We start from the raw sequence: 26,592 nt of genomic DNA, 5'->3' as shown, positions 1-26,592 counted from the left end.
TTATTTTGCGTAGAGACTATGGACAGGCTTAAATAAAGACTGGGAGTGGAGGGGCCATTACACAAAGTAAAATTATTTCCCCATGCTAAATCTCCCCCCTCAGTTCCTTACATCCCCTCGTCAATTGCTGGAAGTGGGCCATTTTCATTACCGCTACACTATATTATATCTTTTCCTACTGTATTTTCCACTACATGTATCCGATGAAGTGGGCTGTAGCCCACGAAAGCTTATGCTCAAATAAATTGTTAGTCTCTAAGGTGCCACAAGTAATCCTGTTCTTTTTGCGGATACAGCCTAACCACGACTGCTACTCTGAAACCTAATACAGTTGTCAGTACTCCATTAGCTCAAGTGATTGAGGTCTGTACAGTGGATCTAAAGCTTCCAGCACTGCTTGTGACCCATGTAGGTATCAATATATCATATGATGAAATGTGTTTTCAATTTGCTTTTTTAAAAGCCTATAAGATATCAAAAAACAACATTAAAGAAAATAAAGTTACAAAGTCAAGCACTCCAAAAGGAAATGCCACATTGAAGGTTTATCTGGGCCCTTGTGCATATGCATGATACAGTCTTTTAATTAAACGTACATATACTATGCTATAATTATATTATAGATGGTTCTATCCACAGGACCCCTGCCTCATTCAATGCACTGGTTGGACAGTGACCGGAGAATGAATCATGGATGGGTGATGAATGAAACTTGGCTGTAGAACTCCTTCCTTTCACAGGGCAGGCAGTTCCTTTTTTTCAGATGCCTAATTTGAGATCCTGGGTCTGATTTGCAGCAGTGCTGAGCATTCACAACCACAAATGAAGTCAATGGGAAACTGGATTTGCTTAACATCATTTCACTTAATGTAAATGGGGCGGGGGGGGGGAGGGAAGAGCAGTTAGGTTCCAGGGAAATTTTTTTCACCAGACAGACAAGAGACTATTTTATCTTATATTATACATATACACATACAGTATAGATTTTAAACAATTTAATACTGTACACAGCAATGATGATTGTGAAGCTTGGCTGAGGTGCTGGAATCAGAGGGTGGAATATTTCCCAGGGAATGCCATAGTGCTGAATGATGAACTAGCACTCAGCTGAGCCCTCAAGGGTTAACACATTGTTAATGGAACCTCACATTCTACAAGGCAGCACAAATGGAAGGAGGGAAGACAGTATGGCAGACAGAGGGAGAGAGAGAGAGAAAGAGAGAGAGAGAGAGCGCACGCACAGCACATTGCCCCTTTAAGTACACTGCCTTTAAGCAGATCAGCAATTGAGACAGCAACTGCTGCCAGCAAAGCTCCTTTTGTCCTGAGCCCTGTTGTGTGTCCTCCCCCCCGCCTCCCCATGCTCTGTGGAGATGGGGTACAGGAGCAGGGAGACACCCTGTGTCATTAGCACCCCTCTTTTCCCCCCCTCTCACTGCATAGCAAGCAGGAGGCTCCCAGGAGCAGCCCCAAGGCAGAGGGCAGGAGCAGCACATGGCAGTGGGGGGAGGCACAGTTGTACTGCCCAGAAATTGATAGCCTGCTGGGCAGCCAGTCCACCCTGGTTCCAAGCCCCACCCAGCTAGCTCCAACAGGCTGCTCTTTCTGCAAGCAGTGGACAAAGGCAGGCGGCTGCCAAACGTTATAAGGGAGCATTGCACAACTTTAAACGAGCATGTTCTCTAATTGATCAGCAACATAACAACGAAACGACGTGAACTGGATGAGTTAAGTGAGGAGTACTGTATAATGATATATATTCTGAAAAGAAATCAGGTCATAAACACCTCAAAGCAGGCCGCCAAAATTGGGACATTTGACCTCACTCTATGCATGTGTTTCTCATTTTCAAACAGAAAAGACGGTTACTAACCTTTGTAACTGTTGTTCTTCGAGATGTGTTGCTCATATCCATTCCAGTTAGGTGTACGCGCCGCGCGTGCACATTCGTCGGAAACTTTTACCCTAGCAACTCAGTGGGCCGGCAGGTCGCCCCCTAGAGTGGCGCCACCATGGCGCTCCATATATACTCCTGCGGGCCCACCCGCTCCTCAGTTCCTTCTTGCCGGCTACTCCGACAGTGGGGAGGAGGGCGGTGTGCGGAATGGATATGAGCAACACATCTCGAAGAACAACAGTTACAAAGGTGAGTAACCGTCTTTCTTCTTCGAGTGATTGCTCATATCCATTCCAGTTAGGTGAATCCCAAGCCTTACAAAGGCGGTGGGGTCGGAGTGAAATGTGGCAGAATAAAACTGCCGAGCCAGAGGCTACAGCCTCTCTTGAACCAGGGCATACTGCGAAGCAAAGGTAAGGACCGAGGACCAATGGAGCTTCGCGACAGGTCTCGTGGGTAGAAACACGAGCCAGCAAGGCGGCAGATGAAGCCTGAGCCCTGGTAGAATGCACGGTGATGTGGCTTGGGGAAATATGAGCCAAATCATAACAAGTGGGGATGTCCGCCATCACCCAAGATGAGATCCTCTGAGAGGAAAACAAGCAAGCCCTCCCTTTGGCCGCTACCGGGGCAGAGCTGGGGCACCTTAGGAAATGATTCTGTCAGCACAACATAATGCGAGCACTCCACAGATGTCCAAGGAGTGCAACGGTTATGCCCATTGCGTTGAGCTGTGGGTAACATGAAAGGCCAAAACACCTTAGGGAGGAGAAAGCCGGGTGCGGTCATAACTGCACCTGTCTTTGTGGAACCTTCGTAAGAGCTCTGATCTCAGAGACCCGTCTGGCCAAGACTAGGTTGAGGCCCCAGGGCGGGGCTGGGCGGCGCACCCGAGGGTGCAAGCGCTCCAAGCCCTTGAGGGACCTCGAACCCATAGAGCGTGGGACACCGAACGTCCATCTTAGCCTGCTGGAAGGTAGGGATGGCTGCTGAGAGTATCCTCAGCGATGATACCGCCAGATTCCTGCCGCTTGAAGGCCAGAGGCAGGCCCAAATAGAGGGGATCGAGACCTCAGCAGGAGCAAGATCGAGCGTACTGCAGCTGTAAAGGAAACGCTTTCCACCTGGCTCGGTACGTTGACCAGGTGGAAGGCTGCCTGTCACCCCGACTCAGGTACGCAGGAGCCACCGGTGAGGCGAAGAGGCTGCAGGTCTGAGTGACGAAGCCTGTCATTGCCCTGAGTGAAGAGGTCTGGGCTGACAGGCCGAGCAACGTGGCATGTCAGTGCTGCCTGGACCACTCTGGAGTGATCATGATGATGCACGCTCCGCCCCTGCGGAATTTGAGCAGGACGTAACGAACCAGTGGGAACAGCGGGAAGGCATAATGCAGTTGGCCGTGTCCACGCATCAGGAATGCGTCCAAGATCGATTCCGAGGGAGAGACCTTGGAAGGAGCAGAACACTGGCATTCTGCACTCCGCGTGGAGCGAACAGGTCTGTGTGAGGAACCATTTCCACTTCCGGAAAGCGGGACGCCTCACATGGGGCAGAGTGATGACTCGTAAGACAGGAAAGACCTGCTGAGTCAAAGAGATAAGACGTTCCGAACGCCTGGAGAAAGGACGTCGCCAGCTCCATCGAGTGGGCCATGCAAAAGACCCGGAAATGGATGGCCTCCTGACAAAAAAGGGGGGAGGACTATGTCCCCCCTGAATGCTTATGAAGCACCTGGCCATTGTGTTGGCTGTAAACACCGAGATACAACGGCCTCGCAGCTGCCGCTGGAACCCCTGGCATGCCAGGCGGACTACTCTCATTTTTGGGGCATTAATGAGGAATGCCAGCTCCCTAGAAGACCAAAGGCCTTAAGCTCGGAGGTGACTATGAGCACTCGAGCAGAGAGATGATGCGTCCGCCGTCAGGGGCAGTGAGGGCTGGGGCGGAGGAAACCGCATCCTGTCCACACCAAGGAGGGAGTTAGCCACCACTCTAGGGAGCCTAAGGCGTTCGAGGGAACGGTGACTACCATGACCATTGGCTCCCTGTCCAAGCGGTACGCCGAGGTGGGCCGGACTTGGAGAGGACGGAGGCGGAGCTTGGCGTGTTTGGTTACAAACTTGCGGGCAACCATGGACCCAGGAGACTGAGACAAGAACGAGCTGAGGTCGTTGGGAAAGCCTTCAGACCTCAGATGATTGATGCCATCGCCTAAAACCGCAGTTGCGATAAGCAGGCTCCGGCTAGGTAGGAGACCAAGATAGCCCCTAGGAAGCCCAACCTCTGCGTGGGAACCAGAGTGGATTGCTCATAGTAATCATCAGGCCTTGATCTGTGAATAAGACCGTGACGATGCCCACGGGCTGAGTGGTTTGTGTGTCAGAGTCTCCTCGGATAAGCGAATCGTCCCAATACGGAAAAAAAGCATATCCGACATAGCTACGGTAGCGGCGACTATGGCCGTAAACCGGGAGTATTCACCGCTGGCTATAAAGCGGAGGCATCTCCCGTGCGGAGGGAAGATGGCATTGCGAAAGTACGCGTCCTTCCTATCCAGGGCGGCATAGTAGCCCCCCGGAGGCAAGGATGGAATAATGGTTCCCAGGGATACCATGCAGAACTTCAACCTTATCCCAAACCGGTTGAGTCCATGCAGGACCAGGGAGGTCTGAGACCTGTGTTCGAGTGGGGGACTAGGGCATAACGGGAGTAAAACCCTAGCCCCTTTCGTCCGCTGAAGGGGGACAGGGCTGGGAGCAGTTTAAAGGTGGTACCTATGCTCCATCGTGCGCAGGACCCAGCGATCTAAAAGTAACTGGGGCCATGCCAGGAGAAAGCGGGATCAGGATCCCGTCCTGCGACTGGTACACCGCCCTGCGGCGAACCTTGGAAGGTCCGTCTTTGGTCCCAGTGGTAATTGCGAGGGACCTGACTTGGCTTTTTAGGGGGCCTGACGTTTGTCTGCGACCACCTTGGCCTTGCCGTTTTCCAGAGTTCTGCCTCTGGCTAGGCACAGAGTATGGCGGCTGGGGCCATAAAAGCCTGCGTTTGGTCGCAGGCGTATACATGCTGAGACGCATTAGGACCCTATTGTCCAGCAGGCTTCGCAGTCTGGGGCTGTCTCTGCCGCGAAGATGCCTTTACCAACAAAGGGTAAATTCTTTCCCCCGTCCTCCAAGACGGCAGCGAACTCTAGGTGGGAGGTTCGAGGGAGAAACTCCTCCACCCAGGTGCTATAATTATCGCAGCTAAGCAAGGCTTGTTGCTTTGCTACCCAGAGGCGCAGGGCCCCTGCAGAGTACACCTTGCATTCGCCAAGGCTCTTTCTGCTTCGGGGCTGGCGCCCGCTGGCCATGATATCAGGATCGTGGTCCTGAGCATAAAATCTGCGCATATGGGGTGACACGGATGCGTATCCGGACGGCCATGGAGGTACTAAAAGAAGGCACGGGCCGAGTCTCTGACTCACTCGGACCTTGCCCAACTCGGCACCGGGGACCGGCATCGGGAGGCGTATCGGTACCTGGAACGAGATCCAGACCCACAACCAGAACGGTGTCGGGAGGTCGACCGAGATCTCGAGGCTCGGAGAAGAGCTACAGGAGTCAAGGTACCTGCCCCGGTGCCAGATGTCGGAACGGTGCCGATAGCGGGTCGGCGAACGGGATACCGACCGGTGCAGCGAGTGTGACCAGTACCGAGGAGAACAGTACCGGGACTGCCAGTGGTGTCCGGCGTGCCGACAGGACTTGGAGCGTCTGCGGGACCGTGATCATGGACGGTGCCGCTCTGCTGTACTGACAGGGGACAGTCCCTTGAAGAGACTGTATTACCCGTACCGGCGGTGCCCGGGTCAGGCAGCACTGACTCCGTCATGGCACTGAGAGCCCTCGCCGTTGGTAACATCTCCGGCGTGCAGGGAACAGCAGGCTCAACCACAGTGCGTACTGGGGAGCTGTCAGGCACCGGATTCGACGGCCCTCGTGGGGCCGGGATCCATGGTACGAGGTCATCAGAGCTTCGGTAGGTGCCGGTGCCGGGAGAACCGAGTTAGATAAGCCGTCTGGCTGGGGTGCCGTCAGCACTGAAGCAGCGGGAGTAATACGCTCAACCACGGCGCGTGCCGGGGAGCCGTCGGGCACCGGATTCGATAGCCCTTGTGGGACTGGAATCGACGGTGCCGATGGAAGCAGCCGGAACAGGAGCTCAACCACGGCGCGTGCCTGGAGCCGTCAGGCACCGGATTCTACGGCCCTTGCGGGACCGGGATCGACGGTGCCGACGTCATCGGTGCCGCAGCAGGTGTCGGTGCCGGGCGATCCGACTTAGACTAGCCCTCTGGCCGCGGTGCCGTTGGCACGGAGCAGCCGGGCATTAGCTCGACCACGGCGCGTGCCGGGGAGCCGTCAGGCACCGGATACTACGGCCCTTGCGGGACCGGGATCGACGGTGCCGACGTCATCGGTGCCGCAGCAGGTGTCGGTGCCGGGCGATCCGACGTAGACGAGCTCTCTGGCTGCGGTGCCGTTGGCACGGAAGCAGCAGGAGCAATACGCTCAACCACGGCGCGTGCCGGGGAGCCGTCAGGCACCGGATTCTACGGCCCGTGTGGGACCGGATCGACGGTGCCGACGCCATCGGTGCCGCAGCAGGTGTCGGTGCCGGGCGATCCGACGTAGACGAGCCCTCTGGCTGCGGTGCCGCTGGCACGGAAGCAGCAGGAGCAATACGCTCAACCACGGCGCGTGCCGGGGAGCGTCAGGCACCGGATTCTACGGCCCTTGTGGGACCGGGATCGACGGTGACGACGTCATCGGTGCCGTAGCAGGCGTCAGCGCCGGGCGATCCGACTAGACGAGCTCTCTGGCTGCGGTGCCGCTGGCACGGAAGCAGCAGGAGCAATACGCTCAACCACGGCGCGTGCCGGGGAGCCGTCAGGCACCGGATTCTACGGCCCTTATGGGACCGGGATCGACGGTGACGACGTCATCGGTGCCGTAGTAGGTGTCAGCGCCGGGCGATCCGACTAGACGAGCTCTCTGGCTGCGGTGCCGCTGGCACGGAAGCAGCAGGACCAATACGCTCAACCACGGCGCGTGCCGGGGAGCCGTCAGGCACCGGATTCTACGGCCCTCGTGGGACCGGGATCGACGGTGCCGACGTCGTCGGTGCCGGGCGAGCCATCTTAGACGAGCTGTCTAGCTGTGGTGCAGCTGGCACAGAAGCAGCAGGAGCAGTAAGCTCTACCACGGCGCGAGCCGGGGAGCTGCCAGGCACCGGATTCCCTGGTCCTGGGGGACTGGAATCGACGGAGCCGAAGTCATCGGTGCCTCTGCAGGTGACGGTGCCGGATAACGCAACTGAGGCGAGCTCTCTGGCTGCGATGCAGGTGGCACGGAAGTAGCGGGAGCAGGGGGCTCAACCACGGCGCGTGCCGGGGAGCCGCCAGGCACCAGCAGGAATCATAGACTCTCGACCTCGGAAGAAGTGAACGGTGCCGAGTCGACATCGGTGCCGGCGACGGTCGGTGCCGAAAGGCCTTGGTGGTACCGGCGGGGTCCGGTGCCGAGGAGGCGCTTCTGCCCGCCGCTTGAACATCGCTCCGCGCCCAAGGTGGAGGGGCAAGTGAAAGTCCCGCACCTTTTTGTTCTCGGCTTAAAAGCCTTGCAAATGGGGCACTTATCTGTCAAGTGTGATTCCCTGAGGCACTTCAAACAGGAGTCATGTAGATCTCTCTTCGGCCGCGGCTTCTGGCAAGCCGGGCCCTTTTTAAAACCCGGTGAGCCATGCATGGCTCCGGCACTGGGCTCATGGAAGGGCTACTTCCTGAACCCCGCTAACTAAACTAACCATGTTAGCAAAGAAAACACGTATAACCATACAAATATATATATAAAAGTGTTATAACTGCATAATTATATACGAGAAAACGAGTAGCTAGGGAAGTGGAGGTCAGCTAAGCCGCGCTCCACTGTTCCAACGACCGACACGGGCGGTAAGAAGGAACTGAGGAGCGGGTGGGCCGGCAGGAGTATATATGGAGCGCCATGGTGGCGCCACTCTAGGGGGCGACCTGCCGGCCCACTGAGTTGCTAGGGTAAAAGTTTTCCGACGAATGTGCACGCGCGGCGCGTACACCTAACTGGAATGGATATGAGCAATCACTCGAAGAAGTAGTAATAATACCACCTCACATCAGAGGGGTTTTGTGAAGCTCATTCAGTGAGCACTATCCATCCTGCATATTGAATGAAGCAGGGGGAATGGGGCAGGGGGAGATAAATAAATAAATAGTATGACTAATTAAAAAAAGCCTACCATAATACTTAAACGCAAGGGGGCCAAATTGACATTGCACAGGGAAAAGACGGTTACTCACCTTTGTAACTGTTGTTCTTCGAGATGTGTTGCTCACATCCATTCCAGTTAGGTGTGCGCGCCGCGCGTGCACGTTCGTCGGAAACTTTTTTACCCTAGCAACTCCAGTGGGCCGGCAGGTCGCCCCCTGGAGTGGCGCCGCCATGGCGCCCAATATATATCCCTGCCGGCCCGCCCGCTCCTCAGTTCCTTCTTGCCGGCTACTCCGACAGTGGGGAAGGAGGGCGGGTGTGGAATGGATGTGAGCAACACATCTCGAAGAACAACAGTTACAAAGGTGAGTAACCGTCTTTTCTTCTTCGAGTGATTGCTCACATCCATTCCAGTTAGGTGACTCCCAAGCCATACCTAGGCGGTGGGGTCGGAGTGAGAAGTCGCGGCATGGAGCACTGCAGTTCCGAAGGCCGCATCCTCTCTCGACTGCTGGACCAGGGCGTAGTGGGAAGCAAAGGTGTGGACCGATGACCAGGTCGCTGCCCGACAGATTTCCTGGATGGGCACACGGGCCAGGAAAGCCAGCGACGACGCCTGCGCCCTGGTAGAATGCGCAGTCACACGGCCCGTAGGGACATGGGCCAAGTCATAACAGGTCCTGATACAGGACGTAACCCACGAGGATAACCTCTGGGAGGAGATAGGAAGCCCTTTCATACGGTCCGCTACCGCCACGAAAAGCTGGGGGGATTTGCGGAACGGTTTGGTCCTCTCTATGTAGAACGCGAGAGCTCTACGGACATCCAGCGAGTGGAGCTGCTGCTCCCTGCCTGAGGAGTGAGGTTTTGGGAAAAAAACCGGGAGGAAAATCTCTTGGTTGACGTGGAAGGCTGAGACCACCTTGGGTAGAAAGGCAGGGTGTGGTCTAAGCTGCACCTTGTCTTTGTGGAAGACCGTGTATGGGGGGTCCACCACAAGGGCTCGGAGTTCCGACACCCGTCTAGCTGAGGTGATAGCTACTAGAAAGGCAGCCTTCCAAGAGAGGTAAAGCAGGGAGCAAGTAGCTAACGGCTCAAAGGGGGGCCCCATGAGCCGGGACAACACCAGGTTAAGATCCCAGGTTGGAGCAGGGGGACGGACGTTAGGGAATAACCGTTCCAGCCCCTTAAGGAATCTCGACACCGTCGGGTGAGAAAAAACGGAGCGACCGTCCGCACCCGGGTGAAAGGTGGAGATAGCTGCCAGATGGACTCGCAACGACGATAAGGCCAGACCATGTTCTTTGAGGGACCAAACATAATCTAAGATTTCGGATACCGAAACTTCCATAGGGCGGAGATTTCTCTCTACGCACCAACAGGAGAAGCGTTTCCATTTTGCCGAATATGTGGCTCTTGTGGATGGTTTCCTGCTGCTCAAGAGCACCTCTCTCACAGGCGTGGAGCAGCGCAGCTCGGAACCAGTTAGCCACGCAGGAGCCACGCCGCTAGGTGCAGCGACTGCAGGTCTGGGTGACAGAGGGACCCGTGGTCCTGGGTAATCAGGTCCGGATGAAGGGGCAGGGGAACTGGGCCGGCTACGGCCAAGTCTAGCAGCATGGTGTACCAGTGCTGTCTGGGCCATGCCGGGGCCACCATGATCACACGAGCCCTGTCTCTGCGCACCTTCAGGAGGACCTTGTGAACCAGAGGGAACGGAGGAAACGCATAGTACAGGTGGGTCGACCACTGGATGAGGAAGGCATCCGCTATCGACCCCGGCTCCCTGCCCTGAAAGGAGCAGAACGCTTGGCACTTCCTGTTCCCCTTGGACGCAAAGAGGTCCACCCGGGGATAACCCCACCTCCGGAAAATGGAGAGAGCGACGTCCGGTCGAAGGGACCACTCGTGTGACAGGAAGGATCTGCTCAATCGATCCGCCAGCGTGTTCCGTACTCCGGGAAGGAAGGAAGCCCTGAGGTGAATGGAGTGGGCTACGCAAAAGTCCCAGAGTCGTATCGCCTCGAGGCACAGGGAGGAGGACCTGGTGCCGCCCTGCTTGTTGATATAATACATGGTCGTCGTGTTGTCCGTGAACACGGCTACACAACGACCCTGAAGCTGATGACAAAACGTTTGGCAAGCAAGGCGGACCGCTCTCAACTCCCTCATGTTGATATGTAGCCCCACCTCCTCCTGGGACCATAGGCCCTGCGTCCGCAGGGTCCCTAGGTGGGCCCCCCAGCCTAGATCTGAGGCATCCGTTGTCAGGGATACCGAGGGCTGAGACGGGTGAAAGGGAAGACCCGCACACAATACGGACTGGTCCACCCACCAGCCGAGGGAATCTAAGACCTTCTGGGGGACTGTGATTAACATGTCTAGCGGTTGCCTTGGTCTGTAATGACTGATAAGCCACAGCTGGAGAGGCCTCATGCGGAGCCGAGCGTAGTCGGTCACAAAAGTGCACGCCGCCATGTGGCCTAACAGGGTTAGACATGTCCTCACTGACGTCAACGGGGCTGACCGCAAGCGTTGAACGATCGCCGCCATGGTCTGGAACCGCTGCCGAGGCAGCGAGGCCCTGCCCACAGTGGCGTCCAGGACGGCCCCGATAAATTCCACCTTCTGAGTGGGCCTCAGGGTGGACTTGTCTGTGTTTATCAAGAGGCCCAGACTCGCAAACATGCCGGTGATCACGCGGACATGGCTGTACACCTGCTGTTCCGACGTGCCCCGAATCAACCAATCGTCCAGATAAGGGAACACGTGGACACGGTTGCGCCGAAGATGCGCCACGACAACTGCCATGCATTTTGTAAACACCCTCGGGGCCGTGGACAGGCCAAACGGGAGGACCGCAAATTGATAATGACGAGCCCCCACAACGAAGCGGAGGAAGCGTCTGTGGCGTGGCCAAATGGCAATGTGGAAATACGCGTCCTGCATGTCGAGGGCGGCGTACCAGTCTCCCGGATCCAGGGATGGAATAATGGTCCCCAGGGATACCATGCGGAACTTCAACTTCACGAGGTATTTGTTGAGTTCTCGCAGGTCGAGGATAGGCCTGAGGCCCCCCTTGGCCTTGGGGATCAGAAAATAGCGGGAATAAAACCCCTTGCCTTTCTCGTTTTCGGGAACCGCCTCTATAGCTCCTTTGCTGAGGAGCGTCCGCACCTCCTGCCGAAGGAATTGCTCGTGAGAGGGGTCCCTGAAGAGGGACGAGGAAGGAGGGCGGGAAGGAGGGAACGAAACAAACTGCAGGCGGTACCCCGTCTGCACCACGCTCAAGACCCAGCGGTCCGATGTTATTTGGGACCACGCCGGGAGGAAAAACGAAAGGCGGTTGGAAAACGGAGGGGAAGGATCCGTAGGGGAAACTGTTACTGCGCCCTCGAGCGCACCTTCAAAATGAAGGCTTAGGACCAGGCGGGGGTTTTGAGGAGCCTTGGTTCTGCCCCCCTTGGTTCCCCGACTGCCTGCGCCTCCCGTTCCTGCCGCGGCGCCTGTAAGGGTCCTGCCGCTGGCGGAACTGGGAAAACGGCCGACGGTGCTGCTGTTGTTGCGGCCTAAAGGGTCTACGCTGTGTCACGGGGGTGTGCATCCCGAGGGACCGCGCAATGACCCGGTTGTCCTTTAGACTCTTAAGTCTGGGGTCTGTCTTATCGGAAAACAGGCCCTGGCCTTCGAAAGGAAGGTCCTGTATCGTGTGCTGGAGCTCTGGCGGAAGGCCGGAAACCTGCAGCCAGGAGATGCGACGCATCGTAACTCCTGACGCGAGGGTACGGGCAGCCGAGTCCGCAGCGTCCAAGGAGGCTTGCAAGGCCGTGCGCGCGACCTTCTTGCCTTCGTCCAAGATGGCCGTGAACTCTTGGCGAGCATCCTGTGGCAGCAGCTCCTTAAATTTGTCCACTGCCACCCAGGAGTTAAAGGCGTATCTGCTCAGCAGGGCCTGTTGGTTAGAGACCCTGAGCTGCAGCGCCCCAGCCGAATACACCTTACGGCCAAGGAGGTCCATCCGCCTGGCTTCTCTGGATTTGGGGGCCGGAGCCTCCTGGCCGTGACGCTCCCTATCGTTCACCGATTGCACTACCAGTGAACCGGGAGTCGGGTGAACATGTAAATATTCGTACCCCTTAGAAGGGGCCATGTACTTCCTCTCGACTCCTTTCGCTGTCGGAGGGATGGAGGCCGGGGACTGCCAGATAGTATTGGCATTGGCCTGAATGGTCCGTATAAACGGCAGGGCGACCCTGGTGGGAGCATCGGAAGAGAGGATGGTGACAATTGGGTCCTCTATCTCCGAGACCTCCTCTGCCTGCAGACTCAGGTTTTGAGCCAATCGCCTGAGGAGGTCCTGGTGCGCCCTGAGATCCAGCGGGGGGGGACTGTTGGAGGAGGTACCCGCCACCGCCTCATCCGGGGAGGAGGATGATGAGACCCCAGGCACAATAGTGTCCAACTGAGGGTCTTCCTCAGCCCTCGCCTCTGTCTCCGGAGCCACAGCGGAGTCCTGCTGTTTGGACCCTTCGTCCCCTTCCGGGGAGGGAGGGGGGCGAGACAAAGAGGCTTCAGGGGCCCTACGCTCCGCAGTCGCCGGCCTAGCAGGGAGCTGCTGGGGGCCCTGGGCCTGATGGTACGCCCAGGGTGTCCAGAATCCCCACTGTGGGGGGCCTTGGTCCTGCAGCGGCGGATCAGCAAACAGCGCCGCCTGCCGGTCGGTGCCCAGCGCATAGCCGCTGTCCGTCTGGGAGGACACGGACGGCTGCCTGGAGGGCCACGGCGGGGCCGACCCTGGATGGTACGGGTCTGCGCGGGCCGGCACGGAGGATCGTCTCGGTGCCGGGGACCGGTGCCGGGAGTCATAACGGTGCCGGGATCGGGACCGGGATCTGTCACGGTGCCGGGCGCCGCTTCGGGACCGGGATCTGTCACGGTGCCGGGCGCCGCTTCGGGACCGGGACCTACTACCAGCTCGGTGCCGGGAGATCGACCGGGACCGGGACCTGCCACCAGCTCGGTGCCGGGAGGTCGAGCGAGATCGGGACCGGGACCTGCCACCAGCTCGGTGCCGGGAGGTCGACCGGTGCGGCGAGTAGCGTCGGGACCTGCTCCTGGAGTCGCGGTGCCGGTGTCGACTGGAGCCTGACCGCGACCGTCTCGATGCCGACCGGTGCCGCGAGTGCGACCGGTACCGCTGAGGGGAGCGGTGCCGGGACTGCGAGCGGCGTCGGGATCTGGAGCGCCCAAGACGTTGGGGCCTGGATGGCGAACGACTGTCCGTAGGCGGTGCCGACATCATGGGCTTGCCTCTGGACGTGACCCGCACCGGAGGAACCGGGGGTGGCAGCCGAGTAGGCTCCGTCAGGGCAATAAGGTCCCGAGCCGAGGCGAAGGTTTCCGGTGTGGATGGGACCATTATCTCAACCCCAGATCTCATGGGGGAGCTCGGCGGCACCGGACTCAACAGACCCGCCGGGCCCGGAGTCAACGGTGCTGACGGTGCCGGCGGCGCCGCGGCCGATGTCAAGGCCGGGCGTTCAAGCCGGGTCTGCCTGGCCGGAGTATTAGACTTCGACGGCCTAGGCTCTGATTCCGGTGCCGGAGAAGGTCGGTGCCGAGAAGTCTTCTCGGTGCCGGAGCGATCCGGTGCCGGTGCCGAAACCACGGTCTGCGAAGTCGACGGGTCAAGTGCCGCCTCCATTAGGAGAGTTCGGAGCCTCTGATCCCTCTCCTTTTTTGTCCTCGGCTTAAAAGCCTTACAGATGCGGCACTTGTCAGATCTGTGCGATTCCCCGAGGCACTTCAGGCACGCTTCGTGGGGATCGCTGGTAGGCATGGGCTTCTTGCAGGCCGCACACTGCTTGAAGCCTGGCGAAACAGGCATGAGCCTGGCGCCCGGAAGGGCTAAGCCCCCGGCAAGAAACTACTTATCAGCTATTTACTAAACTATCTACTTAACAATACTAATTAACAACTATATAGAACTAGAGATAAGCGATAAACAAGCGATAGAAACTAGGAGAGCTAGGGACGTGGAGGACAGCTATGCCGCGCTCCACAGTTCCAACGACCGACACGGCGGTAAGAAGGAACTGAGGAGCGGGCGGGCCGGCAGGGATATATATTGGGCGCCATGGCGGCGCCACTCCAGGGGGCGACCTGCCGGCCCACTGGAGTTGCTAGGGTAAAAAAGTTTCCGACGAACGTGCACGCGCGGCGCGCACACCTAACTGGAATGGATGTGAGCAATCACTCGAAGAAGAACCTTAATTCTAGCACTTTTTAACTTCTGCAGGCTTGACTTTGTAACCTTAACATTCTTAACATCTGTATACCTTCCTCCCGACACCAGCCGAGAAAGCTTAGGACTTCTGCCAGGCCCTAATGATCTCTCCTAAGCTTAGTGGCAGAAAACAATTTATAGCATAGTTCCCAATGGAGAGTTTATAGATTCTGATATTTCACTTTTCACAACTAGATCATTCCAGTTAAGCAGATTGTCTCCTTCCTATCTTTTGTTTTTTCACATGAAGTGGCAAAAAAGTTACATTTTGGGAACAGTGGAAAACATCCATTTTTAGGGTGCTGTAACAACTTGCATTTTTGCAGGGGTTGAGGTTAAGAGAACTAGACCCATCAGTTACTAGGAGAGCCCCCAGTCATCTAAAAATACCCACCAGCAGAGAACTATAAAATAATGTCATTCTACTTTCCTAATGCCAGAAAGTATGTTGTCTTCAAACTATAGTTAATTCTTATTCAGAACATGAGGATAGATTTCCCCTTTAAAAAAACCTGAATACTGATTTTGCTTTCATCCCAGATGTTCCTTTTGTTTCCAGGATGGGGCATATTTGTGGCCCTTATTAGTCAAAGAATGGAGAAATTTATCTAAGATTATCACAGAAAATCTTCAAGCAAAGGCTTCCTTGCATTAAAAATAATTCTTAAAAAAGCGAGAGCTAGAATGATGCCCCTCTAGGACTCAAATAGTCAATATTATTCATCTATAAATAGATGACTTTGGATACCTTACTGCATTTTCCAGTGTCCACTATGTGTGACGCCCTCCACCCACAACATGCGGGAACTCCTCAAAAAACAAATACAGCTCTGGGACATGATTGGGATTCAGTAACCATATAAGTCAAATACCAACTGAAAAAAATTTAGAATTTTCCTCAAAAACGCTCTGCAGTACTTAAGTCTGCTTAAGTCTGCCTGCTGCTATGGAGGACACATCATATCTGTCCATGGCACTCTTATAGAAGAAATCAGGACTCAAACCATCCTCAAACCACTTTCACACAAAGGGACAGCTTCCTGCAGAAACTCTACAACATTAACCACCTTCCTCAGAACTCAATCCTTGCCACTATAAATGTCATCTTCCTCTACACCAGGTGATTCTTAAACTTTTGTACTAATGACCCCTTTCACATAGCAAGCCTCTGAGTGCGACACTCCCCCCCCCCCCATTTAATTTAAACACCAGTATAAATGCTGGAGGCAAAGCGCGGTTTGGGGGGTAGAGGTCATGAGCTCATGACCCCCCACATAACCTCATGACCCCCAGTTTGAGAACCCCTGCTCTACACCAACATCCCTCATAATGATGGCATCACTGCCTGCCTCAAATAACTACAGGACTATCAACAACACTCAGATCTCCAAACTCATTCATTTCATCCTTACCCATAACAATTTTATATTCAAACATTTTGTCCAAAACAAGGGAACAGCCAGGGATACTAGGATGGCTCCCCAGTGTGCTCATAGGCCATCTTAAGGAAGAATTTCTGGACAAATGCTTCATGAAACCAATGATGCACTTAAGATATGTCAATGATATTTTCATCCTCTGGACAGACAACCTAATCTCCTTCAGATTTCCACCATAACTTCAACCACCACCACCTGTCCATTATATTCTCTGGAACTAGCATCAGCTTCCTAGACAACATTAGCAGCTTCAACAATGGAACCTTACGGACAAGAAACCCACACCTACCTTCATAGATCCAGTAACCACTCCAAGAATTCTTATACACAACCAGGTACTCAGACCACGGAATATGCTTGGAGGAGAATGTCCAGGATATATACCTTAAGACAATTAAAACTACCATCACCAAAGACATGCCACCAGAGAAGTAGACTGCATCACAAAATGAGAAATCCACATATTCTGAGAGAACCTGCTTGAATACAAGGGGGAAAAACCCTCCAGCTGCACCCTCTTAGTTGTCACCTACTACTCTATCCTGGAAACTGTACAGGGTATCATTAAATAAAAGACGGTTACTCACCTTTGTAACTGTTGTTCTTCGAGATGTGTTGCTCACATCCATTCCAGTTAGGTGTGCGCGCCGCGCGTGCACGTTCGTCGGAAACTTTTTTACCCTAGCAACTCCAGTGGGCCGGCAGGTCGCCCCCTGGAGTGGCGCCGCCATGGCGCCCAATATATATCCCTGCCGGCCCGCCCGCTCCTCAGTTCCTTCTTGCCGGCGACTCCGACAGTGGGGAAGGAGGGCGGGTGTGGAATGGATGTGAGCAACACATCTCGAAGAACAACAGTTACAAAGGTGAGTAACCGTCTTTTCTTCTTCGAGTGATTGCTCACATCCATTCCAGTTAGGTGACTCCCAAGCCATACCTAGGCGGTGGGGTCGGAGTGAGAAGTCGCGGCATGGAACACTGCAGTTCCGAAGGCCGCATCCTCTCTCGACTGCTGGACCAGGGCGTAGTGGGAAGCAAAGGTGTGGACCGATGACCAGGTCGCTGCCCGACAGATTTCCTGGATGGGCACACGGGCCAGGAAAGCCAGCGACGACGCCTGCGCCCTGGTAGAATGCGCAGTCACACGGCCCGTAGGGACATGGGCCAAGTCATAACAGGTCCTGATACAGGACGTAACCCACGAGGATAACCTCTGGGAGGAGATAGGAAGCCCTTTCATACGGTCCGCTACCGCCACGAAAAGCTGGGGGGATTTGCGGAACGGTTTGGTCCTCTCTATGTAGAACGCGAGAGCTCTACGGACATCCAGCGAGTGGAGCTGCTGCTCCCTGCCTGAGGAGTGAGGTTTTGGGAAAAAAACCGGGAGGAAAATCTCTTGGTTGACGTGGAAGGCTGAGACCACCTTGGGTAGAAAGGCAGGGTGTGGTCTAAGCTGCACCTTGTCTTTGTGGAAGACCGTGTATGGGGGGTCCACCACAAGGGCTCGGAGTTCCGACACCCGTCTAGCTGAGGTGATAGCTACTAGAAAGGCAGCCTTCCAAGAGAGGTAAAGCAGGGAGCAAGTAGCTAACGGCTCAAAGGGGGGCCCCATGAGCCGGGACAACACCAGGTTAAGATCCCAGGTTGGAGCAGGGGGACGGACGTTAGGGAATAACCGTTCCAGCCCCTTAAGGAATCTCGACACCGTCGGGTGAGAAAAAACGGAGCGACCGTCCGCACCCGGGTGAAAGGTGGAGATAGCTGCCAGATGGACTCGCAACGACGATAAGGCCAGACCATGTTCTTTGAGGGACCAAACATAATCTAAGATTTCGGATACCGAAACTTCCATAGGGCGGAGATTTCTCTCTACGCACCAACAGGAGAAGCGTTTCCATTTTGCCGAATATGTGGCTCTTGTGGATGGTTTCCTGCTGCTCAAGAGCACCTCTCTCACAGGCGTGGAGCAGCGCAGCTCGGAACCAGTTAGCCACGCAGGAGCCACGCCGCTAGGTGCAGCGACTGCAGGTCTGGGTGACAGAGGGACCCGTGGTCCTGGGTAATCAGGTCCGGATGAAGGGGCAGGGGAACTGGGTCGGCTACGGCCAAGTCTAGCAGCATGGTGTACCAGTGCTGTCTGGGCCATGCCGGGGCCACCATGATCACACGAGCCCTGTCTCTGCGCACCTTCAGGAGGACCTTGTGAACCAGAGGGAACGGAGGAAACGCATAGTACAGGTGGGTCGACCACTGGATGAGGAAGGCATCCGCTATCGACCCCGGCTCCCTGCCCTGAAAGGAGCAGAACGCTTGGCACTTCCTGTTCCCCTTGGACGCAAAGAGGTCCACCCGGGGATAACCCCACCTCCGGAAAATGGAGAGAGCGACGTCCGGTCGAAGGGACCACTCGTGTGACAGGAAGGATCTGCTCAATCGATCCGCCAGCGTGTTCCGTACTCCGGGAAGGAAGGAAGCCCTGAGGTGAATGGAGTGGGCTACGCAAAAGTCCCAGAGTCGTATCGCCTCGAGGCACAGGGAGGAGGACCTGGTGCCGCCCTGCTTGTTGATATAATACATGGTCGTCGTGTTGTCCGTGAACACGGCTACACAACGACCCTGAAGCTGATGACAAAACGTTTGGCAAGCAAGGCGGACCGCTCTCAACTCCCTCATGTTGATATGTAGCCCCACCTCCTCCTGGGACCATAGGCCCTGCGTCCGCAGGGTCCCTAGGTGGGCCCCCCAGCCTAGATCTGAGGCATCCGTTGTCAGGGATACCGAGGGCTGAGACGGGTGAAAGGGAAGACCCGCACACAATACGGACTGGTCCAACCACCAGCCGAGGGAATCTAAGACCTTCTGGGGGACTGTGATTAACATGTCTAGCGGTTGCCTTGGTCTGTAATGACTGATAAGCCACAGCTGGAGAGGCCTCATGCGGAGCCGAGCGTAGTCGGTCACAAAAGTGCACGCCGCCATGTGGCCTAACAGGGTTAGACATGTCCTCACTGACGTCAACGGGGCTGACCGCAAGCGTTGAACGATCGCCGCCATGGTCTGGAACCGCTGCCGAGGCAGCGAGGCCCTGCCCACAGTGGCGTCCAGGACGGCCCCGATAAATTCCACCTTCTGAGTGGGCCTCAGGGTGGACTTGTCTGTGTTTATCAAGAGGCCCAGACTCGCAAACATGCCGGTGATCACGCGGACATGGCTGTACACCTGCTGTTCCGACGTGCCCCGAATCAACCAATCGTCCAGATAAGGGAACACGTGGACACGGTTGCGCCGAAGATGCGCCACGACAACTGCCATGCATTTTGTAAACACCCTCGGGGCCGTGGACAGGCCAAACGGGAGGACCGCAAATTGATAATGACGAGCCCCCACAACGAAGCGGAGGAAGCGTCTGTGGCGTGGCCAAATGGCAACGTGGAAATACGCGTCCTGCATGTCGAGGGCGGCGTACCAGTCTCCCGGATCCAGGGATGGAATAATGGTCCCCAGGGATACCATGCGGAACTTCAACTTCACGAGGTATTTGTTGAGTTCTCGCAGGTCGAGGATAGGCCTGAGGCCCCCCTTGGCCTTGGGGATCAGAAAATAGCGGGAATAAAACCCCTTGCCTTTCTCGTTTTCGGGAACCGCCTCTATAGCTCCTTTGCTGAGGAGCGTCCGCACCTCCTGCCGAAGGAATTGCTCGTGAGAGGGGTCCCTGAAGAGGGACGAGGAAGGAGGGCGGGAAGGAGGGAACGAAACAAACTGCAGGCGGTACCCCGTCTGCACCACGCTCAAGACCCAGCGGTCCGATGTTATTTGGGACCACGCCGGGAGGAAAAACGAAAGGCGGTTGGAAAACGGAGGGGAAGGATCCGTAGGGGAAACTGTTACTGCGCCCTCGAGCGCACCTTCAAAATGAAGGCTTAGGACCAGGCGGGGGTTTTGAGGAGCCTTGGTTCTGCCCCCCTTGGTTCCCCGACTGCCTGCGCCTCCCGTTCCTGCCGCGGCGCCTGTAAGGGTCCTGCCGCTGGCGGAACTGGGAAAACGGCCGACGGTGCTGCTGTTGCTGCGGCCTAAAGGGTCTACGCTGTGTCACGGGGGTGTGCATCCCGAGGGACCGCGCAATGACCCGGTTGTCCTTTAGACTCTTAAGTCTGGGGTCTGTCTTATCGGAAAACAGGCCCTGGCCTTCGAAAGGAAGGTCCTGTATCGTGTGCTGGAGCTCTGGCGGAAGGCCGGAAACCTGCAGCCAGGAGATGCGACGCATCGTAACTCCTGACGCGAGGGTACGGGCAGCCGAGTCCGCAGCGTCCAAGGAGGCTTGCAAGGCCGTGCGCGCGACCTTCTTGCCTTCGTCCAAGATGGCCGTGAACTCTTGGCGAGCATCCTGTGGCAGCAGCTCCTTAAATTTGTCCACTGCCACCCAGGAGTTAAAGGCGTATCTGCTCAGCAGGGCCTGTTGGTTAGAGACCCTGAGCTGCAGCGCCCCAGCCGAATACACCTTACGGCCAAGGAGGTCCATCCGCCTGGCTTCTCTGGATTTGGGGGCCGGAGCCTCCTGGCCGTGACGCTCCCTATCGTTCACCGATTGCACTACCAGTGAACCGGGAGTCGGGTGAACATGTAAATATTCGTACCCCTTAGAAGGGGCCATGTACTTCCTCTCGACTCCTTTCGCTGTCGGAGGGATGGAGGCCGGGGACTGCCAGATAGTATTGGCATTGGCCTGAATGGTCCGTATAAACGGCAGGGCGACCCTGGTGGGAGCATCGGAAGAGAGGATGGTAACAATTGGGTCCTCTATCTCCGAGACCTCCTCTGCCTGCAGACTCAGGTTTTGAGCCAATCGCCTGAGGAGGTCCTGGTGGGCCCTGAGGATGATGAGACCCCAGGCACAATAGTGTCCAACTGAGGGTCTTCCTCAGCCCTCGCCTCTGTCTCCGGAGCCGCAGCGGAGTCCTGCTGTTTGGACCCTTCGTCCCCTTCCGGGGAGGGAGGGGGGCGAGACAAAGAGGCTTCAGGGGCCCTACGCTCCGCAGTCGCCGGCCTAGCAGGGAGCTGCTGGGGGCCCTGGGCCTGATGGTACGCCCAGGGTGTCCAGAATCCCCACTGTGGGGGGCCTTGGTCCTGCAGCGGCGGATCAGCAAACAGCGCCGCCTGCCGGTCGGTGCCCAGCGCATAGCCGCTGTCCGTCTGGGAGGACACGGACGGCTGCCTGGAGGGCCACGGCGGGGCCGACCCTGGATGGTACGGGTCTGCGCGGGCCGGCACGGAGGATCGTCTCGGTGCCGGGGACCGGTGCCGGGAGTCATAACGGTGCCGGGACCGGGATCGGGATCTGTCACGGTGCCGGGCGCTGCTTCGGGACCGGGATCTGTCACGGTGCCGGGCGCTGCTTCGGGACCGGGATCTGTCACGGTGCCGGGCGCCGCTTCGGTGCCGGGACCTACTACCAGCTCGGTGCCGGGAGATCGACCGGGACCGGGACCTGCCACCAGCTCGGTGCCGGGAGGTCGAGCGAGATCGGGACCGGGACCTGCCACCAGCTCGGTGCCGGGAGGTCGACCGGTGCGGTGAGTAGCGTCGGGACCTGCTCCTGGAGTCGCGGTGCCGGTGTCGACTGGAGCCTGACCGCGACCGTCTCGATGCCGACCGGTGCCGCGAGTGCGACCGGTACCGCTGAGGGGAGCGGTGCCGGGACTGCGAGCGGCGTCGGGATCTGGAGCGCCCAAGACGTCGGGGCCTGGATGGCGAACGACTGTCCGTGGGCGGTGCCGACATCATGGGCTTGCCTCTGGACGTGACCCGCACCGGAGGAACCGGGGGTGGCAGCCGAGTAGGCTCCGTCAGGGCAATAAGGTCCCGAGCCGAGGCGAAGGTCTCCGGTGTGGATGGGACCATTATCTCAACCCCAGATCTCATGGGGGAGCTCGGCGGCACCGGACTCAACAGACCCGCCGGGCCCGGAGTCAACGGTGCTGACGGTGCCGGCGGCGCCGCGGCCGATGTCGAGGCCGGGCGTTCAAGCCGGGTCTGCCTGGCCGGAGTATTAGACTTCGACGGCCTAGGCACTGATTCCGGTGCCGGAGAAGGTCGGTGCCGAGGAGTCTTCTCGGTGCCGGAGCGATCCGGTGCCGAAACCACGGTCTGCGAAGTCGACGGGTCAAGTGCCGCCTCCATTAGGAGAGTTCGGAGCCTCTGATCCCTCTCCTTTTTTGTCCTCGGCTTAAAAGCCTTACAGATGCGGCACTTGTCAGATCTGTGCGATTCCCCGAGGCACTTCAGGCACGCTTCGTGGGGATCGCTGGTAGGCATGGGCTTCTTGCAGGCCGCACACTGCTTGAAGCCTGGCGAAACAGGCATGAGCCTGGCGCCCGGTGCCGGGAAGGGCTAAGCCCCCGGCAAGAAACTACTTAACAGCTATTTACTAAACTATCTACTTAACAATACTAATTAACAACTATATAGAACTAGAGATAAGCGATAAACAAGCGATAGAAACTAGGAGAGCTAGGGACGTGGAGGACAGCTATGCCGCGCTCCACAGTTCCAACGACCGACACGGCGGTAAGAAGGAACTGAGGAGCGGGCGGGCCGGCAGGGATATATATTGGGCGCCATGGCGGCGCCACTCCAGGGGGCGACCTGCCGGCCCACTGGAGTTGCTAGGGTAAAAAGTTTCCGACGAACGTGCACGCGCGGCGCGCACACCTAACTGGAATGGATGTGAGCAATCACTCGAAGAAGAACCCTTATTCTTTCACCTCCTGAAAGAAACCTTTCCCAAATCCTCTCCTCTGGCCTTCAAACAACCCCCACAACAACCTCATCAGCAGCTCTCCACAAACCAGGACCTACCAAGTCAGAGTGACACCAGACGCTGCCAGAACAGATGCAAAACCTGCAGACATCTCTCTATTGCTACAATGATCAATACCACCCCCTCACCCATATCTAGCTACAAAGCAGGTGGAGGTGGGTCTGTGTGTACACACACACACACACACACACACACACACACACCCCTCTACCTACCTACCTATCTATCTCTTGGAGGGTACACAGCCAAAGCTAAAGAAACAGATCAACAGTTGCTAGAGGGAGCATTCGAGACTAGCACAAGATATACCCCTACAGATTTACTGCACTTTTTTTTTTTTTAACTGCAATTCCTATTTCAGCTTCTCATCATGAAACAAGTCAACAGTTCTGATCAGACAGTGACTGGAATGTATTTTATACAGCACTGCACTCTTTCTCTAGACCATTCTACATGTTGTGAGGTTCCTTCCAACCCTGATATTCTATGTTGCATACCAAGATATACATAGTCTTAAGACAACATCCATTACCCCAGAATACCTCATAATGGTATGGAAGGACTCTTCCTCCACGCCGCAGTCTGGGTCTGAGAGGCGGCTGATAATATCCGGAAGCAAGTTGTAGATGGCATTACCCTGCACAGGACACACAAAATGATTACAAGGCATATATTAATGAAGGAACGAATGTACAGTTTGGGACAAGCTAGAGAACAGTTTCCAATTTAAATGGCCTGTCACCAGCCCCAGTGATTTTTGGCATGGCTATGTTCATCAGCTTCGGAAGGTGGGTCTGTATACACGTACACATGCACACACTTCTTGGAAGCTGCACAGCCAAACCAAGAGAAACAGATGAACTACCACCAGAAGGAACATTCAAGACTAGCACAAGAAATACCCCTACAGGTTTACTAAAGGCCTAAAGCCAGGATCAAAAGAGGTTTTGAGGATGGAAGCATAGGAAATGACAGTCCTCTTCTGGGATGGAGGACTTCAAGGAGTTGACATTGCAGTCTCAGAGTCGGCACCAAACTTTCCTCACTTTTCCTTTAGTAGAAGATTTAAGGGAAGTATATATCTTGGAGAAAAGATTTTTTTCCTATACATCGAGACTTGCTGACCCTCTTACTTTGGGGAAAACTTTAGCAGGGGAAGCAGAGTCATGAGTTATTCCCTGCTGGCCTGGCAAAGCTTGATACACTTTCAGCATAAGTTTATTAGTGTCATTGGTGTCAAGCAATTTGGATTCAGAATATTTGAGGAGGCTGTGTCACTGTTACTCAACCCAGGAGAATCTATGAGAAGCTTTATTTTTCTGGCAGGAGAGCTCAAGGAGAACTGAGGAATCCTAGGGATCGTTTGTGTCCATAATAGAGGGCTCAATTCCCATAGGTCCCCATAGTGATAGGGGGGGTCAAGTCAACAGGCTCTCTCAGGTAGAATTCCCAAAATAATTCAGTGACTAGTGTAACAGCACAAAACAGTACCTAATTCAGGAAGATGAGCTTCTGGGCAGGCTAGCAACCCCACAGGGAGAGACCTGACAGGGCCAGCAGTTACCATGCTAAGTGAAATGTGCCCAAACACTGGCTGACAAAACAGAGGGGGGATTTTTTCAGAGCCCAGCAGTCTCCAAATAGCACTGTGGATTCCCCCTTGGACAGTGTCGTGCATGCCCCACAGGCCCCACCTTTGTACACATTTGGTACAGAGACTGGGGACACTGGATATCACTCAGCTGTCCTGTGACTTGACTGGTCACAGTAGACAATCAGTCCATCAGCTCGCTAGCCTCATAGTGCAGCATGAGGAGAGACAGAGCACGTGTAGGCCCAGTGGACACTGCTACCTAAGTTCTGTGTCAGCAGCACAGAACGCAGACACATCTACAGTGGAGGATCCATACAGACACTACTCAAAGAATAAATACTTAGATTTCAGAAGGCTCTCTTGAGTCACAGTATTCAACACTAGTCATAGCTCGTGAAGGGAAGACTTGCAGGGCTTAACCCAATCAAGCTGGATGAGAAATCATGGTTGGTATACAAGGGGCTATAGTCCAGGGATCAGTCAAAATGGGAGAATCACATAATTCCTCTCCAGAAAAGTAAAGGCTTGAGGCCTAAGATCTGGAGGGAGTGCATTCAGAGATACCACAGAAGGGGGTCAGAAGTGCAGTTAACCCTGGACCCATGATAATGGTGGAACGAGTGGGATTAACGTGACAGTGGCAATTTGCAGTAAGTGACAGCAGTAAAAACAAGTATTAAGGAAAAAGCAAGAGAAAAAGTAGCTTAATGTAGCTTTTTGGGAAGAGAGTAAAAAAAAGATGATCAGGAAAATCAAATATGAACCGCTCACAAAAAAGCAGCAAGTGGAGTTATACAAAGAAAAGGGCTAGACAATAAAAAACAGTGAAAAAAGGCATTGCTGGTCAGTCTGCAGTATCTGGAGGAAAAACTGGGTACCAGAACTGTGAGAAAACTGGGAATGACCAGTTCTGCAGTGGACACAGGAGAGTCCAAGGAGGAAGTTTCCAGTGGAACAGAGTGAGAGAGAGAGAGAGAGAGAGAGAGAGAGAGAGTGTGTGTGAGTGTGTGTGTGTGTGTGTGTGTGTGTGTGTGTGTGTGTGTGTGTGTGTGTGTGTGTGTGTGTGTGTGTGTGTGTGTGTGTGTGTGTGCGCGCGCGCGCGTGCAAAGCAGCAGCTGGGCCCCATCCCAACTGGGCTTCCTAACAATCAATTCTTGGAGTCGGAAAAGCTGCAGATAGAGAGAGAAACTGGAGTATCAGAGAGAACTTAACAGGAAAAAACATGCCAGCTGGCAGTGAAACTGCTATGAGGAACACAAACAGCAGTGACAGCATGAATTAGAGCTCTAGAGATTAAAGGGACCAGAAATCTAGTGAACTGATAAGTAGTTATAGAACACAGACCACCAACTCTGGAGAGAGCAGATAGGCTCAACTGTTGTCCTCCCCCAGCAGCAGGGGATTATAGACACTTATCTCACTGCCTTTGAGAGGGGTTGCAATTTGAACCAGGCTCTCCCACCTGGATCAATCCCATTTTCTTACCCTCTTACAAAAAAGCAGAAAAGCCTACTGCCAAATAGAGAGAATAGACTGGGTGGACAATAGACAATTTAAAGCAGCCTTGAATTTGAAGAGTTTCCAAAAGATTCTAGGAAAAGACTTCAAGGGGAGAGAAGGGGTTCAGAAGCAAAAAGGGAGCAATTTGTATGGAGGAAACAAATCAGCTGGGGGGGAGGGCAGGGGGAAGAGGAGAGAAGCTTACCTCCATGCAGGCTGCAACTAGCACTCAAACACCTACAGGCAAGTCTTATCATATGCAGGGGTTCCGTTCTGTGGTTATCGTGTAAAGCGAAAACCACATATACTGAAAAATATATTTCCAAGCCCTTTAAATCCCGCCCGCAGCTCCGGCAGCAGGGCCAGGGCGGCATTTAAAGGGCTCTTCCGGGCTCCTGCGGGCCCTTCAGCGTAAAGCTGAAATTGCGCATGTTAAATGTGCGTAAGTTGTGACAGACCTGTACAGTCAATTTCCATGCACAAGCAGGTCTGCTAACACCCGTGGCACAGAAGCAGCTAATTGAGGTTGTGAGCCAATTCCAGACCTAGTATAGGAGGTGCCAAAATACCAAAACAGTTTCAGCAGCTTCATTAGCCTATGCTGGCACTGTAACGCAGTAGTTGGATGCCAGACCAATGAATTCCTTTCTGCATGTGAAAATAACGGAGACAGGTCTGAACAGGGAGCCTGAAGCCTGGAAAACAAATCAGTGAAAACACAGAGAGCAGGAATCCAGGACCCATTTAGGAACCCCTTGACTATCTTAGAGGT

At 55.3% G+C, this 26,592-nt stretch overlaps 1 protein-coding gene across 5 annotated transcripts in view; it reads right to left on the bottom strand.

Annotated features, from left to right (window-relative positions):
- The window catches only part of NCAPD2 (non-SMC condensin I complex subunit D2), a 95,350-nt gene that overhangs the window by 28,447 nt on the left and 40,311 nt on the right, over window positions 1–26,592 (bottom strand). For all 5 annotated transcript variants that reach the window (XR_003996749.1, XM_030535409.1, XM_030535420.1 and 2 more), the window contains one exon: window positions 23,269–23,363. Coding sequence is in view for 4 of the 5 variants with exons in the window: in XM_030535409.1 (XP_030391269.1) it covers window positions 23,269–23,363 (95 nt within the window). In the remaining variant the exon portion in view is untranslated. The remainder of the gene's footprint in view (window positions 1–23,268; window positions 23,364–26,592) is intronic.

The sequence above is a fragment of the Gopherus evgoodei genome, chromosome 1 (assembly GCF_007399415.2).
Source record: "Gopherus evgoodei ecotype Sinaloan lineage chromosome 1, rGopEvg1_v1.p, whole genome shotgun sequence".
NCBI lineage: Eukaryota > Metazoa > Chordata > Testudines > Testudinidae > Gopherus > Gopherus evgoodei.
The sequence above is the reverse complement of the archived record's forward strand: the minus strand, read 5'-3'. Positions and strand labels throughout refer to the sequence as shown.